The following is a 16618-nucleotide window of genomic DNA, read 5'->3' on the forward strand; positions in this document are numbered from 1 at the left end:
TTTCATTTGCTCCCTAGCCATATACAGTAAGAGAAATCAGTTTCCCCTGAACTCTAAATTTCTCATTCATACAACAGTGGAGACTTGAGTTAATTTGCAGGTTGCAAATAGATTTGTTGGTAATAGTTCCCTCACTCCTGCAGTCTCTCCCCCGCCCCTCCACACACACACCTTGAAACACCAGTGCAAATTAGATTATGCTGTCCCAACCTGGCCTACTTCCTCTACTTCTAAGCAGATCAGGCAAAAGGCTTTCTAACTAAAGTCTTGATTGCATTAAAGCTGAACAGTTTGGCTGGCTTTGTGTTACAAAAGAAGAGTCGGAAGACAATAACAAAAGACACAAGCAAAGTCAGAATGCTGAACCAATTAGGGAAATGTGGCTTAAGCATTTCAAACTGATTCCAAACCAGATTACTTGTCCACCATTCCAAACCAACATTGATGATGTTAAGTCATCCCCCTCATCTTAGTTTACTCCCCAGAATTCCCCTCTGAACTGTCCTGTTCTCAGTAACAGCCTGTCTTATTTCTGGGTCCATTGGTCCTACCATTTCAACTACAAATTCCAGCCCTGCCTCTTATACTTCTGAATCAGAATCTGAATCAACAGACTTTGAAGGCTGTATTCTGGGAGGAGTGGGCCCAGTCCCTGCAGGTGATGAATGTGCTGAGAGCCAAGGAAGTTTTGTCTGTGAGGGCAGGAAGTATATTTCGTGTTCTAGCTTTAACCAAGAATATGTCAAATTTGGGACTGAGGGATTTTCCATCTTCATCTGACTGTCTCAATGCTGGGGATAAACACATAGCATATTCCTGCATTCTAGTCTTAGTATGAGAGATATTACAGGAAAGTCTGACCATAATCTGAAAAATCTAAATAGATAGATGTTTAACTTCATCTATTCAGTGTCTGTATATATTAATGTTACTTTTAAGGTAAACAAGTATTGTAGCACTGACTGACCTTAAAAAATTCTTGCTAAGCAAAGTTCAACCAAGGTATCATTCTTGTTAAAATGTAATTTGGTTTGGAATATTGAAGCCATACCATCAGTATGTACGTGCATCAATATTATGTGAGTCTATTAAATGTAGAAATAAGTAAAATAAATTTTGAAGTTTTGCATGGTGGCTGTTAAATCTCATTCTGGAGCTGATGAACTGCTTTTACTAGGAGGAAGGCAGTGTTATCAGTGCTTCAGTTCATCAACGTATTTCACAGCTTCTGCGTGTAGTCTGAGTCAGAGTCCATTCACCAAAAGCATTAAAATTTTACTTGAATGTGTATAGCGTTTCCCAAGCTGAAAATTCAGGACGAGGAGCAAAATAGCAGAACAGAATATAGTCTACTGCAGTACAGATCCCTGTTACTATATCAGGCAGATACCTGGCTTTAAAACAGTTGTAAGGTTGTGAGTAGTACCCTCCTTAAAGCCTGCTGTCTTGCTGTGGTTTTGCTCTGCCTGCAGCAGTCTGCTAGTCAGTGCGAACCGAGTCTGTCTCAGCCATGCAAGGCATATGAAATCAGTAACTGTATGAGGGCTTTTGTTGGGATTCCCCTGGCTGGTGCTTCGTGACAGGGTAAGGTTTTCATATTAAAGCAGAAGAAACGGCTAGTTGTCAGAAGGAAATAATCCCAAATCCTTATTGTCTTGATCTGTAGATGAAACCTGCCTGTATAAAAGCACTTACTCGGATCTTCAGAATTTCAGATCAAGATAATGATGGCACCCTTAATGATGCTGAACTCAACTTCTTTCAGGTATAGCCCTGCTATCTCTGGTACTTGTTGCTGCCTCTTCTCTATAGCTGTTGCTTCGGTCCCAAAGCAAGGTGCACCAGTTGGATCTACTTGGAGCATTTTTGATACATTGGCCAGGAGTCAGCCCTCCTTCATGCACAGGAGGTAGATTGCTTCTGTCTGATGCCAGGCCTTTCTGCCTCATGAGCTACTGCTCCAGGGGAATCTCCTACCTTTGGATGATAACTTTTTGGGAGGCAGAAGCAAATGGGAGGTTTACTGCAGGAAAGAAGAGCCTTTGGATCCTGTCCACTTGTCATTCTCTTGTCAGAAACACAGGCAGCATCTGTGAGAATGAGAGTAGCCATACTGAACCACTAGGTTTCCTGCCTCAGGAAACACAAACTTCAATTTCTGCATGAAAGCATCAGGCTACTGCTGGCTTCAGTACTGACTGTGTCCTGTTTTCTTCCTCCCTTCCTGCAAGGGAGAGGCAGTGTTCTGAGGGTACTCCTAATGTTGTTGCCTTGCACCTTTCTGCTGAGAGGAGGAAACAAGGCATAGGTCACAGTGCAACAGGAATTGAGTGTTGTGGCAGGGAGGCTGTACTTGGAGCACTCGCACGGTGCCTAGACAGTTCCCTTTGTCACTCAGATGCAAATTTATTTCCCTCTAAGCATGTGCCTAACTATGAGGCTAGCTTAGATATGATTTTGAAACCTTTAACCATTGTTGCCATGATGTGTTCAAACACATCTGCTTTAAAGACGGCTGGTATGAATGTTATGTTATCAATTAGAAAGCTGGGGTTGTAGCATGAGAGGCTACCAAGTCTTGGTTTGAAGAATGTGTTAATATTCCTTCTCAGAGAATTTGTTTTAACACTCCATTGGCACCTCAAGCACTGGAAGATGTAAAGAATGTAGTCAGGAAAAATCTAAGCGATGGAGTTGCGGCTAACGGATTAACGTTAAAGGGTAGGTACTGCATGTCTTCCAAATATGTTGGTGGAACAGGGACTGCTGACAAATAGCAAATATGGCGAAAAAAATTTACTTGGTCTCCTTTTGCTACCTTTGAGGTGTAAAGCATGATTACCTAGATTTAAGTGTAAGGTAAAAAGCAAGCTAGGCATTGGGTTGCCTGATTTAGGGCTTCTTTACAGAACCAGTTACTGCAAAATGACAATTTCCTAACTTGATCCATCTGTGTTATTCGTATGTTTGCCGAGTTTTTGCAGAACTGTAATGAACATTGCAAAAGAACTAGGAATACTTTCCTTAACTTCAGTGGACCTTTCCAGAATAGCCTGGTATATTATACCACTGAGAAGGAGCCAGCTTTTTGGTGTATTGATACTAAAACTTTTGGTGTATCGATCCAACTTCAACCAATTCAAAATAGGGCAGCATGGCTATTAATGGGGGCTGGCCCATAAGATTATAGCATGCCAGTCCTCTTTCAGCTGCATTGGATGCCAGTTGGTCCAGGCCCAATTCAGAGTGCTTGTTCTAACAATTAAAGCACTAAATGGCTTGGTGCCAAGGTATCTGAAGGATTGCCTTGTCCCATGTATTTCTACCCAACCTTTAAGATCATCTGTCGAGCTTCTCCTTAGGGAATCCCCCTGAAGAATTAAGGATGGGGGTAGCAGCCAGGAGAAGGGCATTTTCAATATTGGTACCCCATCTCTGGAACATGCTCCCCGGAGAGGTATGCCTGGTGCCATCCTTTTTATTTTCCAGTTTTTAATTATTAGATTCATAATAATGTTTTAAATACTGTGTTATTATCTGCTGCTATGATGGAAGGTTAAGGTATTATTAATTGCTATGTGCTAATCCTGTTCTGCTGTTTTATGGTTTTATTATTTTATTTTACAACCTGGTCCCTGTTGTATTGGGAGTTGTAGTCCAGCCCATCTGGAGGGCACCAGGTTGAGGAAAGCTGCTCTGTCAGCATGCAGATGTGTGAGTGAAAAACTAGCAACTGAAGAACTTTCTCTTTTCAGGCTTTCTTTTTCTGCACACGCTGTTCATTCAGCGAGGGAGACATGAAACAACTTGGACAGTATTACGGCGCTTTGGATATGATGATGACCTAGAGCTCACGCCAGAGTATTTATTTCCTCTGTAGGTACCAATCGGCTTTGTTTCCATTTCATTCAAAGTAAAAATTGTGGTTCTACAGCTATAAAAAAATTCCTCAGTCCAAGGCAGGTAGCTGAATAGAGAGTTCCTAGAACATAAAAGCCCTGCTATTTTGGACCAGAATTGATGTAGTCCAACATTTATTTCTAGTAATTGCTAGTCATGTGGTTTTGGGACATTTCTTGCCTAAATAATAGCACAGATGTTGTCTAGAACCTATAATCTAGATAATTGAATCTGGCATTTTCCCTACAGGGACTTGCCCATGTAATGAACTAGGTCTAGAATGGCTCATTATGGGGAACCCTTCCCCAGCCTTATCCAGTCGCTTAACATATAACATGAGCAGGTTATAATCGGATGATTGCTTGGTAATTACATTTGGTCTGGAGAAATCATAAGTAAGTGTATATAGCTGTCCACTATTGAATTTTTGAAGAAATCAGTGTTGTATACTGAAAGAAAGACTTGCGTATAAAATCTTTGCTCCACCGTGATCGTTCACTGAATGTGGCTCTCCCAGTTAAGCAAATTGGCCTTTAAAATGCGTTGAGTGTAAGGTTGTGTGCCTCCATCTTTCCTCCTTCCTTTGTGCATGTATCCATGTTAGAGCACTCAAATGTTGGCTACTAGTCATGATGTGTGATGTACTTTGCACTTCCTCCAGGAGCAGAGTCTCCATTCCCCTGAATACCATTTGCCAGTGAACACCGGCAGGAGGGGCCTGTTGCCCTCATATCCTGTTAGTTTGCTTTTCACAACCACAACAACATCTAGTTGCCCTGTGTGGAAAAAGAGGATGGTAGACTTGATGGGTCTTTGGTGTGAAGCAGCAAACAGGTCTTGGATTTTTATGTTTAGTGGCAATACATTGTGATATGATATGTGGTATACCCCCTACAGCAGGCAGGGCATAATCAAAGATAAGGACTTTCTCCATATTTTACCAAAGATGTTACTTTCTCTCTAACCAGGTTAAAAATACCTTCTGACTGTACAACAGAGTTGAATCACCATGCATATTTGTTCCTTCAGAGCATTTTTGATAAACATGATTTGGTAAGCTTTTAATTTGATTAATAAGCTATTTCCAGAAGGAATATTTAAAACATTATTCCTCCAGTGTCTGAGCTATGGATGAGGTTGAAGAGAGGGGAAGAAACATGTTGAGATTTTTTTTTTTAAATCAAGGCTTCAGAAGTCAAGTGATAGTGTTATACAACAGATGTTTCCCCATTGAAGAGGTTCATAATCTAAGTCATTAGATGCAGGGCTTAAGGAACCATGGAAAGCACAGGCATTTATAAGTCTTTAGTTGACTTGCAGCAAATACTTAATTTAACATTATAGTTTGGTGTTTACCATACATTCTTGCTCCTTTTATGCATACTGCAAGCCCATTTCTGACATAACATTAATTTTTTAAAACATGAATAAGTTATACCGTATTTTTTGCTCTATAAGACGCACCTGACCATAAGACGCATGTTGTTTTTAGAGGAGGGATCCATGGAATGCTTCCTGATAATCACAGGCACATTCCCCATCACTTCCCCATGGGCTTCATTAAAAGATGGGTTGCCATTTGAAAACACACACCGACCTGTGATTAACAGCTCTCACCTGTGCCGGAGGAGGGGGGCGGAGCAGGGCGCGCCGAGCACGTGCCAGCCAGGCGGTACCATGTGGTGCAACCGGGCCGGCAGCGTGCCGGCGGTGGTCTTCTGGCCAGCGCGGCGGCAGGTCTTCCTGGGCGGTGGGGGTGAGCAGTCCTTCTCTCCATGGCCAGCGGGTTAAAGCCTGCAGCTCCTCCTCCTCCGCACCACTCCCCCTGAGCGGCACAGCTCTCACCTGCGCCGGGGGGGCGGGTGAAGCAGCGCACGCCGAGCACGTGCCGGCCAGGTGGTGCCACGTGGTGCAGGCAGGCCGGCAGCGTCCCGGGCGTCGGGCACACACACATTTGCTCTATAAGACACACAGACATTTCCCCTTACTTTTGAGAGGGAAAAAAGTGCGTCTTATAGAGCGAAAAATACGGTACGTTATAACAAATGTTATCACTATTGATTTCATAAATCTGTTACAGGACCGAGATTGTGCTTTGTCTCCTGATGAGCTCAAGGATTTGTTCAAAATCTTCCCTTATATGCCATGGGGACCAGATGTCAACAACACTGTTTGTACAAATGAAAGGGGCTGGATAACCTATCAGGGATTTCTCTCTCAGTGGACGTAAGTGGAGTACATAAACTCCAGTGCTTCACTCAGCTTCTTGCAACTGCTCCAGAACATGTAGGGGAGAGAAAAGGGAAGAGGGTGAATTGTCCATCATTAACTTGTTTCTAAAGGCACAACATGCATGTGGTGTTTATTCCCCACCTTGAGAGCAATTGACAGAGAATGGGTCAGAAATATTTAAAAAGGAAATACGACCAACTCCTTTCCAGCCTACAGACTTTGACCTATATGCAGTCAGAATTGACTGGCGAAGGGTGTTCTGTATTTAGCTAAACTTGAAGGTACACAGGCATGTGACTGACACCTCAGCATGCACTAAGAGCAAGCATGTTTTGGAGAGAGTCTAGGCTGACATCTTCTCCCTAATATTCATATTTTTAAAGGGGGAAACCATTGAACACTACATCTGTAGTCAACAAGAAAAATTTCCAATGAATTCTGCTGTAGTTCAAAAGTTAGCATGGCAAGTCTATTTGAAAAGTCTCCATAAAGTGTTTTCTTCAATTGAATAACCTTCCTTGATAAAACATTTTGTCTGCTGCATCAAATTCCCACATGCCCAAGAGAGAATTACTGGGGCTAGACATGAAAAATAGATGCCCTTGACCTTTCCGCCACCCATATTAGAACAACATTCCTTTTCAAGACACAGGCCGACATCCAACACAGAGGAAGTAAATATTTAAGCCTACTGAAATTATTGGGTTTAGGATTGCCTAACTGCATTGGATTTAGGTCATAGCATACAAAATCATAGAATTGTGATCTACATTAACTACACTGGAATTTTTCTGTAAATGTAGTTTTTACTACATATTTAAATGCAAGTATTAATTCCAGTGTGGCCATCTGGAGTTTTGATAACTTAAAGTACACTTTTTTTCCTACTAGACTAACTACATACTTAGATGTACAGCGCTGTCTTGAATATTTGGGCTATTTGGGATATTCAATATTGACTGAACAGGAATCGCAGGCATCAGCAATTACAGGTAACAGCCTATGGTGTGTTGCATTGCAAGAGCAAACCATTTACTGATCCGTTGCCATTTTTCTGTTTAACTGAGTATGTAATAGAATCCAGAGGCCTAGTGGCGGCAGGAAAGGGGTAGAGCAAATGATGAAGTAATTCACATGAAGCAGAGAACAACTTATCATGGTAGGGTGGGGATTGGGAAGATGTAACTTTTGTCCAATAATGTGTAGTTGGAAAGTGATGATGGTGTCCCATTCATCTGCCCCTCCACTCCCCCATTCCATGTCATTCCATTACCTATATTACAGGTAACAGCCATATGTGGGAAGGTGTATAAACAATACAGTGTTGTTGGATCACAGTTCTTTCAACTATGTCTTGCTGAGGAAACCTGATGGAGCAGCATCCATTTATCTCCATCTGGTGGGCTAAAGAAAAGGGCAGTTGGGAAATACAGCTCTGCTAACAGATTTTGGACTCTGTGGTAGCAAGCCAAAAGCACACAGAATTCCCAAACCTAGATATTAAGAGGTGTGATTTCCCTTTAAGAGCTGCATTGAAGGGAAATTTCTGCCAACTGTTGCTTCTACAGTCATTAGTAGACTTAAGGGGGCGGCAAAGGCAAAGAAGCGGTGGAGTAGTCCTGAATCTCAAATATGCTTCCAATTATTTGTCTGCAGGTGTCTAGAAAAGAGACAGTGACTGATCTAGCAGCCCTTTCCTTGGTGTAGCAGGCCAGGGTCTGGCCAAACCAAATTTCTCTCTCCTATCTCTCTCCCTGTTTATTGCCCCCCCCCCACCCCCACTACAGCCAATACCAGTCAAAATACTTGTAGGGAGGAACAGTTGAAAGAGACTATGTTCCTACTGCCTCTTTGCAGCAAAGGGGCAGGAGCCTCAAGGAAGCTAGCAGGCAAGTTCTGAAGAATTTAATGTTACCTTGCCTTCTTAACATTGTAACCAAGTACTTAAGCAAACTGGTTATAATCCAATTAGGTATCAAATGTGTAAAGACAAGTGACAGAATTACTCTGGTTTTGTTTATGAATAATGCATATTCCTCCTTGCCTGTAATAGATACATCTGTGTGAAATGTATTTTTGTTGATGTTTAAAGTAACTAGAGATAAAAAGATTGACCTTCAGAAAAGACAAACTCAGAGGAACGTGTTCAGGTGTAATCTTATTGGGTTGAAAGGCTGTGGGAAAAGTGGAGTCCTCCAGGCACTACTTGGAAGAAACCTAATGGTAAGTAAGAATCCTCTTGTAATTTATCTAGAAAGGTAACTTATGATATTGAGATTTCCTGTGCATGCTTGGAGAGAAAAAGAGCCAACAACTCCCAGCATAGCTGACTGGAGCAGCCAAAGAGTAGAAGACCCTTTTTCTTTCTAAGCATGGCTATGATTTTACCCTGAATTGCAGTAACAAAGTCACGGCCTGTTGGTGGCACTTGCTTACCACAATTACATTAGAAATCATTTCTCTCCATTTGTCTCCTCTTTTGGTGCATCCCTTTCATTTATCTGCCTCTTCTTTCTGTGATATTGGGGGACTAGTAAAGTTGCCTTCCAAAGTTTGGAGGGATGGCTGCAATCTTTCTACAGCACTTATTCCCTGGTTTTGGTAGAAATGCTGAAGTACTCTATGATTAGGAGACAAAGCTTTCACCCTCTTCCTGAGAGTCATCTGGGTTACAGAAGCAACACTACAGAGCTGTCTCTGTACATTTCTGTCCAATAGCCAGAGCTATAGTGGCTGTATGCAGTGCCTATGAATGTTTAACAACTAGAAGAATCCAACACTGTAGTGCCACACTGCTTGGAAAAAGTAATATGAAATTTTCCTACCCAAGTGTAAGCTTATGTGTTGAAATCCTTCATACAATAAATTGGTAGTGCATGGTGATTTTTCCCCTTAATACAGACTTCAGTTGAGATTCCTGATTGTTTTTAGATTATGCTACGCTCTTGTTGCTCCAAATAAGCTTGCCAAATGTGGTTCATGATGAAAGCCCTTCATACTATTTGAATTTTTTTATACTTTCCAGAGACAGAGGCATATACGTCCAGACCACAAATCTTATTATGCAATTAATACAGTTTATGTGTACGGGCAAGAAAAATACTTACTGGTAAGGCCATGTTGATATATTGACATCCAAAATGAAACTTTCCTTCTTTGGTGCTGTTCATAATGTTGTTGTATTTCAATCCATTGAATATTTACAATATTTCAATCCATTGAAAATTTACAAACCATTTTCCTACTTACACAGTAGAATTGCTTGCTTAGAATGCATAATGACCTAATATGAATTGTTCTGCTCATTTGAATTAGACATTTCAAACAGTTTATCTCACAAGCTGGCTTCTTTATGTAGTGAGCCTTGACTTAAGCTGAATTAGATTTGGGATATAGCATTTCATGGAATGGAATTACCTCTGTTGTACCAACAGGTTTATCAATGTGAAGCCTCCAAGCATACTTACAGGGAAATTGGGGCTGTGTTGTACATACAACACCCTTGCCTTTCACCATTGCGCTGGCCTTGTCTTATTACATGCTTTCTCTCATTTGACAACTTGAAATGTGGGCCTGTCATGTACTTGTGATCCTCCTTCCTTCCTTCTGCAATCACTACTTGATCAATAGTGATGATATTGAATTTAAGACATTTGATAGTAGGGACTTGTATGGTTGTAGTCCTAAGCCAAGAGCTGAAATTTGCAAATGTTAACAGCAAGGAATTAAGAAAGTCAGAGCACAATGGCTGTCTGGAAATTTCTGTGGCAGAAGGCTGAGGTTCCTCTTAGGGTATGGAAACCCTCAGTATCCTATGGAACTTGCTTTTTGCTCTTCTGCAAGACCAAAAAATCATAGTCCTCTTCCATATACAGACAAAACCCGCAGAATTTAGAGGATGTGTCCTGGTATCTCCTAGAATGGACATGTATAGGCAGCAGTATGCAGACAAATTTGTATTTTGCACAATATTGTGAATATAGACGTGTAGCCCTTAAGAAGCTTGCAACAGCAGATTTAGGTCTCTGGCTTCTTCATATAGCATGTAATTATGTCCTATAGGACTTATAGGAAAAATTGATTGACTGTATGCTGTATTTAAATTAACCCCCTCATGTGCATGTACTCAAAGATTTACTAAAGGAGTCATCCAGTCCTCGTAAAGGGCAGCCTATCTCTAATAAATGGTAGTTGCATCTTTTGTGTGCTTAAAGGAAAAAGCAATAGTGAATGAGAAAGCAAAAAAGTATGTTTATAAAGCATCCTGTAGTTGTTAAAACTTCCTTTTCTCTTCACAGTTGCATAATGTTTGTGAATCTGACTTCCTGTGTGATGCTGAAATAATGTGTGATGTTGTATGCCTAGTATATGATGTCAGCAATCCCAAATCCTTTGAATACTGCGCCAGGATTTTTAAGGTTTGTATCTCCATGCATTGTTTAACACCAAGTAAAAATCTGGAAAATAAACATCTTGATAAACGATAAATGTGTATTTTATCTGCCTGGCAATTTCATTTGAAGCAGCCCACAGAGGTAATATAAAACATGAATATATCGGATGTAGTTGATTCAAGGTAGCATGCTATTTTGAAAATGGATATTTCTTTCCTGCCCAGCATGTCTAGAAATGACATAGTAAAGGTTTGCCCACTATGTATATAATTAGCCAGTGTGATATTTAAACCACTCATTTATGGGCCTCTTTCAGGCTACCCTACCTCATCGAAAGCTACAACGATTGTGAGGCTGCAATAGGGTTGGGATAGTCAACTTCTTACACTCCCAAGGGGAAAACGTAATTGTTATAACTAAAATAGCAGTTAACATCAGTCCATTGCTTAGTTCAGAAAATGGTTCTAAGGCTAGTTTTTCAATTCAGTTACGAAGCTAAAATCCAAAGTTCTATAAGTTCAAATCAATGATTTCATGGTATAAAATTCAAGGGAGATGAGGGCCTCAGGTTCATAGTAGCACTAAAGAAGATAAAAATAAAATGGCATTCCTGGCAAAGGCAGTTTTCCCTCTGTGCAACTCATAGTTTGAAATTCAAAACAGACCCAAGTAAAAGTTCATAATCCAACAAGTTAATATGTGGTACAGGATTCAAGGAGACGGGTCTGCAATAAGTCCAGACAGGAAAGTCTTTCTAGCATTTATGACTTTGCCCAAAATAGTCCCAAGGTTAGAATTCAACCACAGTCAGATATCAAGTTCTACAGTAGGATAGACCCTACATCAGGATTTCTGTGTTACATGTTTCAAGGCAAATGGGGTTCAAGAGTCAAGATATGCCCAAGCAATCTGGGTAATCAAAAGTACATAATTAAAAGCAGACAAAAGATAATGGGATGTCAAGGCAAGAATGTGTTTAATGCAGTTCAAGGAGTGATGTTTTCCAGTTGTAAATCAAGGTTTGACTCAAAACCTTACCTTACATCTGTGGCTAGAAGGCAGTCTCTTTCTCCTTTGGCCTATAAGTAGATGGGAGGCTAAGTTCTGAGTTTTCTACAACCGAGCTAGGTTCCCAGTTATCCTGTTCTAAGGGTTAATTAGGTTCTGGCTCTGAAGCCATAGGGTTTTGTGGGATAAAATTTAAACTTTCAAAAATTTCAGAACTGTGCAAATCATACATAAAGATTTTTATTACAATATATTCCAATTTTATTACAATATATTCCACAAGGAGAAGTGGGACAGATTTCATTTATGGTCTGCTTCACATACAGTGAAATTTCCTGCACAGAAATAATTTCTGCATAGGCTGCCATGTGTCATCAAAGTTCACTTAACAGCTTAAAAGTGCCTGACCCTGTGATTTACAGTGTTCAGAACTGTACCACATAGTGGTGATGCATTCAATTGGTGAGTGAAATGGTTATCATTAAAAATATTATCCCACATGCAATAAATTTTTCAGCAAATGTTTTAAAGCTTCCAGCAATTCACATTCATCAGTGAAACTTCCAGATAAAATCCCCACTGTAAAATTTGAAAACTGATATTTAAAGAGCAGGTACCAAGAACTAAATTGTATAAAATAGTTCAAATGTGACATTTCAGCTTGCTTACCCATCAAGTGACATTGCTCACTGTACTGATTTGAGGTTCATCAGTTGATTTCAATGAAACATAAATATAATTAAGAACAGGTGTGCATTCAAGATACTGATTCTGAAGTTCAGTTTGGTTGAAACAAAGGTAACTAAGAGTATAACCCTCAGATTACTTACCAGAATATAAATCCAGTTAAAGCCAGTGGAAATTATCACTGTGTATGCATACTTAAGACTGCAGTGTAAGTCTTTTAAATTGTGTTATAGTAGTAAGTGAACTAAGTTTATTCAAGCCTGGTGCCTTTTTCATCTTTCTCTGAACTGTCCTCACCCATAGATCATCTCTCGAACTGCTTTTGAAACAGTGATTTCAAAAGCAGCCTTTCTGTTTGATGTTTGTGGAAAGCAAATCTAAAGGATTTGGATGCTTACTTACGTAGATTTGTGGTTTTATAGAGTCCAGTCAGTGAAGGTTACTCCGTTTGTATACATCTTAATTCCATGTATTTATTTACTTTTAACATGTAGCAACACTTCATGGACAGTAGGATACCTTGCTTAGTGGTAGCTGCCAAGTCAGACCTGCATGAAGTTAGACAAGAGTACAACATTTCCCCAGCCGAGTTCTGCAAAAAACACAAAATGCCTCCACCGCAAGCCTTTTCTTGTAACACTGTTGATGCACCAAGTAAGGACATCTTTGTTAAGCTGACGACGATGGCCATGTATCCGTAAGTATCCAGAGCAACCCATAACTCAGACTGCATGGATCATGGTAACTTTGCATGCTGTTGTGGCCATAAGGATGGAACTCTGTGCCTCACTGAAATTGTGTTTAGCAACAGAGGGAGATGTTAGTGATGCAACTAAATGAAAGCGTTCAATGCTAAATTGGCAGAGAAATACAAACGATTTAAATTATTTTGTTTTAAGCGTCTGTGTGCCAGTTATTGCACATACCATATTTCTGAGGAAAAAAAATCTGGATACATTGCAGAATTGGCTCCAGCTTAAAGACATGGGGTTCGATTCTCTCCATGTGTGCATGCACTGCATTGCTCATTGTCATTCCTCATTCATTAACAAAGAGTTGTGAGCATGTCCCAAGGAGACTGGACCCTTGTTCGCTGGGGGAAAATGGAGATAACTAAAGCTTCAGGTCAAACATTTGTATTTACCTTTGTGAAATCACTGCTGCTAAGGATATAGTTTCACAAATGGATAAAAGGTTACATTCCTAGCTACACATGGAGTGTTTGAGTGTTCAAGATGGTACCTAATTTTCAGTTATATGTATCAGTTTATATCTGCACATCTCTTTAATTGGCCCTTATACATATGGGCCAAGATGCAAAGAATCGTAGAACCAGTTCCATGTACCCAACAGCTCTCCCTGCCACATGGCAAACCACTTCTCTCAGATGGAGGAGGCTTGCAAACTACTTTTGAGACAAGGCACACTAGTCTGCTTTGCGGAGGAAAAGGTCAAGGCCCCTATTGGGCATAGCCAGTCCTTTAGGTATGTATAAACTGGGTCTTTGGATCCTGGTCATACTACATTTTATGAAGGGGAGCAGGGCATTTCTGGGAGAAAGATAGGGTTTCATTTTCCATAGGATAGTTAAGCACACATGCACTGACAGGCCAGAGCTGGAGGCTGCCGGAATGGGGCGCACTCTTTCAGCTCAGAAGTCCAGAGCCATCTCCTGTGACCCTTCTGTCTGCCTTTTGGAATTGAAGACCCTGGCATGCTGGAGGCAAAGAGACTGCTCCAAGCTTTGGTGCGTGCTGCTTAAGTGCCCTCTCTTTCTTTTAAATAGACACCTGCTTTAACCAACATGATACGGTATCCCAATTACAATTCTTATTTCCAGTAGTGGTAAGCGCTGTACTAGGATAGAATGGCACAACGATATGATTATTCAGTACTCTGGTTACAGAAATCTATTTTTACTCATCGTTTGACTAAAAAGGAACTTTTTCATGTGCTCAGTTACCACAGGCAGTGTAAAATAAAACAGTAATTGGCATTTATAAACACTTAGGAGGGTTCAAACCACTTAATACATTTGTGTGGAAAATGGAATATCTTTAGGCAGTTTCAAGCTATGGTTTTGCTAAGCAAACTGTCTCACAGTCAGTGCTAAAGTCAGTTCTTGATCCTTGCAGCACCCCCCCCTCTCTCTCCCCCCCTCCCTTCCTCCCTCCCGCTCCCTTCCTCCCTCCCGCTCCCCCTGCCTCTCTAGAAGTACTACAAAAATGTGCTGCTTGATGATTCCTTAGCTTGTTTATTTTTATATAGGTCACATGCTGCTCCTAAAATGTAATAGATACCTTGTATTTCATGTTAGGCTGAGATTTAATGTACATTAAAATTGCTGTTTCTCACTACGCATCTCACTCTGTTGCCAAGCAAGCCCAATCTGCAGCCTTTGCATTTGGTAGATCAGACATTTTCTACTTGCTTGGGTCAGGCATCATTTTCAAGTAGCAAATTCAGAATAGTGCATTAGTTGCTATTCAATACAACTCTAAACTCCATTTAGAGATGTGATGGGTTGGGTAAAAAGAAAAAGAAGAATTCCCCACCACCACCACCAAGTTTCCTTAAAGGCCTTCACATTTTTGGCGCAACAAGAAACAAGAACAGGGCTTTTTCATTTTCTTTTGCAAATGAAAATGCAGGCAGTATCCAGTGTGCTAGCACTATTGATGCTGGGCAAACATAAACTCATGGTGGCATAACATTATTGGCATCTTCTAGTCAACACGAAACCGCAGTGGTTTGCCTCTGAATTTCAGAGGTGTATTGCCTCTTTTTCTCTTTGTTTAGTATTGCTTTACGCTAGTGTTGTGCCTTTTGTGCTAGTGCTGTGACACTGCCTTGTCCAGGAATATTCTTTTCAGGTTAGCTACAGGTCTTGTGAAGCTTCCAAACAAGTCAGGATGAAAGTAGCCCTCAGCAGTTTGTTCCCCATCTGGGAAACATAGGTGTACTGCCTTTGAACAGGGACTTTCCACTTCTGCCTCTTCTGGTGAAGAACCACTGATAGATACTGTCATGGAAAAAAGTAATTTCTTACACCACAAAAAGGTGTAGGATCAAGATGGATCTTTGCTGTTCCATAAAAGCAAAATCACCTTTTAGTGCAGTTTGAAAGGAGGACATCAAAGGTCAAAGTGGGTGGGTGTGTTTTGTTTTGCTTTTGCTTAATGCATTTGGCTAACCTGGAATATTTAAATATATGAAAAAATATATACCATGCTGTATGTGACTTCTTTAATGTCCCTGATTCTTAAGCATGTGTGTGCTGTTTGGGATGGAAGAGGTAAGGGTAACTGTTACTTAATGAAGTTGTTCAGTTTGGGGATACAATTTAATTACATGCATTTGGTGGATTTAGGAGGAGTTGCCTCTTGGAATGCGAGTGCATGCTCCATTCCCCTACTCTTTCTAAGCTCAGCATAAAAGAAAAATTCCTTTTTTTCCTCAAGGGGATGCAGGCATATTAGCACAATGCATTTTCTTAAAAATATCTCCTCCTGGAAATCAACACAACTTTAGTCTACCCTTGCCTCACTTTTCCCCCAAATGTTACCCATTTGTTCCCACCTCTCTCTTGGTTTTGGCTCAGACCTGGTTTCTGCCTGAGATTTCAACTCCTGTCCTTCTGTGTGTTTTCGCAGCCATGCCCGGTTACGCTGTATGTGCACCTGCAACAGGTGTACATTTTGCATCTGTCAGAACCTCCTCAACTCAGACTTGCTGCAATCTGTAAAGAACAAACTCTTCACTGCAGTTCTTAACAGGTCTTTGATTTTATTTACTAGGAACCAGGCGTGCTTTAAAAGTATTTTATTAAACAAATGGTTGAACTCTGTAATTGATTCAGACCCTTTACTCCATATTCATTCAGCAGGCAACTGTACCTAATAAGGAAGGTATTGGTTTTGCTCTGAAAGTGTTTCTCTTCAAATGATGCTTGCTCTATAATTTTATTAATTAGCAATTTAGTAAAAATAACGATGTAGAGGAGTTGAGGTTGCTATTAAGACCTCTAGCATGAAACAAAACCCTTGCTCTCAATAACAACCTGGTTCACATGTAATGGCAGCAAATCATGGCTAAATCAACCCAAGACTTGTCATAGCACATGTCACCACCATTTTATATATGCACCCTCCATTCAGCCCAGTTTGTTCTAAGAAATAACTCATTATTTGTTCTTAGATTAACTGTGGATTTTTTATCCCACAATAACCCATAATATTGTGTTTGGACATCACAGAACAACCTCTAATTAAGACCAGTTTGTTACTGCTAATTGACCCACAATTTACGACCCACATATGAACAGCCCTGCAGAGCTATAAACGTAATGTTGATGTAAATTTTCAGAATAAGCTTCATGCAGAAAGTTATATGCAAGT

At 40.5% G+C, this 16618-nt stretch overlaps 1 protein-coding gene across 3 annotated transcripts in view; it reads left to right on the forward strand.

The window, feature by feature from the left end:
• RHOT1 (ras homolog family member T1) overlaps positions 1 to 16618 on the forward strand; it is a 46157-nt gene that overhangs the window by 19954 nt on the left and 9585 nt on the right. For 2 of the 3 annotated variants that reach the window (XM_044422091.1, XM_044422092.1), the window contains exons 9-19: positions 1667 to 1765; positions 2613 to 2721; positions 3756 to 3876; positions 4869 to 4953; positions 5981 to 6126; positions 7024 to 7124; positions 8225 to 8355; positions 9158 to 9241; positions 10431 to 10550; positions 12716 to 12918; positions 15875 to 15997. In XM_044422091.1, coding sequence (XP_044278026.1) covers positions 1667 to 1765; positions 2613 to 2721; positions 3756 to 3876; positions 4869 to 4953; positions 5981 to 6126; positions 7024 to 7124; positions 8225 to 8355; positions 9158 to 9241; positions 10431 to 10550; positions 12716 to 12918; positions 15875 to 15997 — 1322 coding nt within the window. The remainder of the gene's footprint in view (positions 1 to 1666; positions 1766 to 2612; positions 2722 to 3755; positions 3877 to 4868; positions 4954 to 5980; positions 6127 to 7023; positions 7125 to 8224; positions 8356 to 9157; positions 9242 to 10430; positions 10551 to 12715; positions 12919 to 15874; positions 15998 to 16618) is intronic. The other variant, XM_044422093.1, reaches the window with a different exon arrangement.

This window comes from Varanus komodoensis, unplaced genomic scaffold, assembly GCF_004798865.1.
Source record: "Varanus komodoensis strain SLA01 unplaced genomic scaffold, ASM479886v1 scaffold12, whole genome shotgun sequence".
Taxonomy (NCBI): domain Eukaryota; kingdom Metazoa; phylum Chordata; class Lepidosauria; order Squamata; family Varanidae; genus Varanus; species Varanus komodoensis.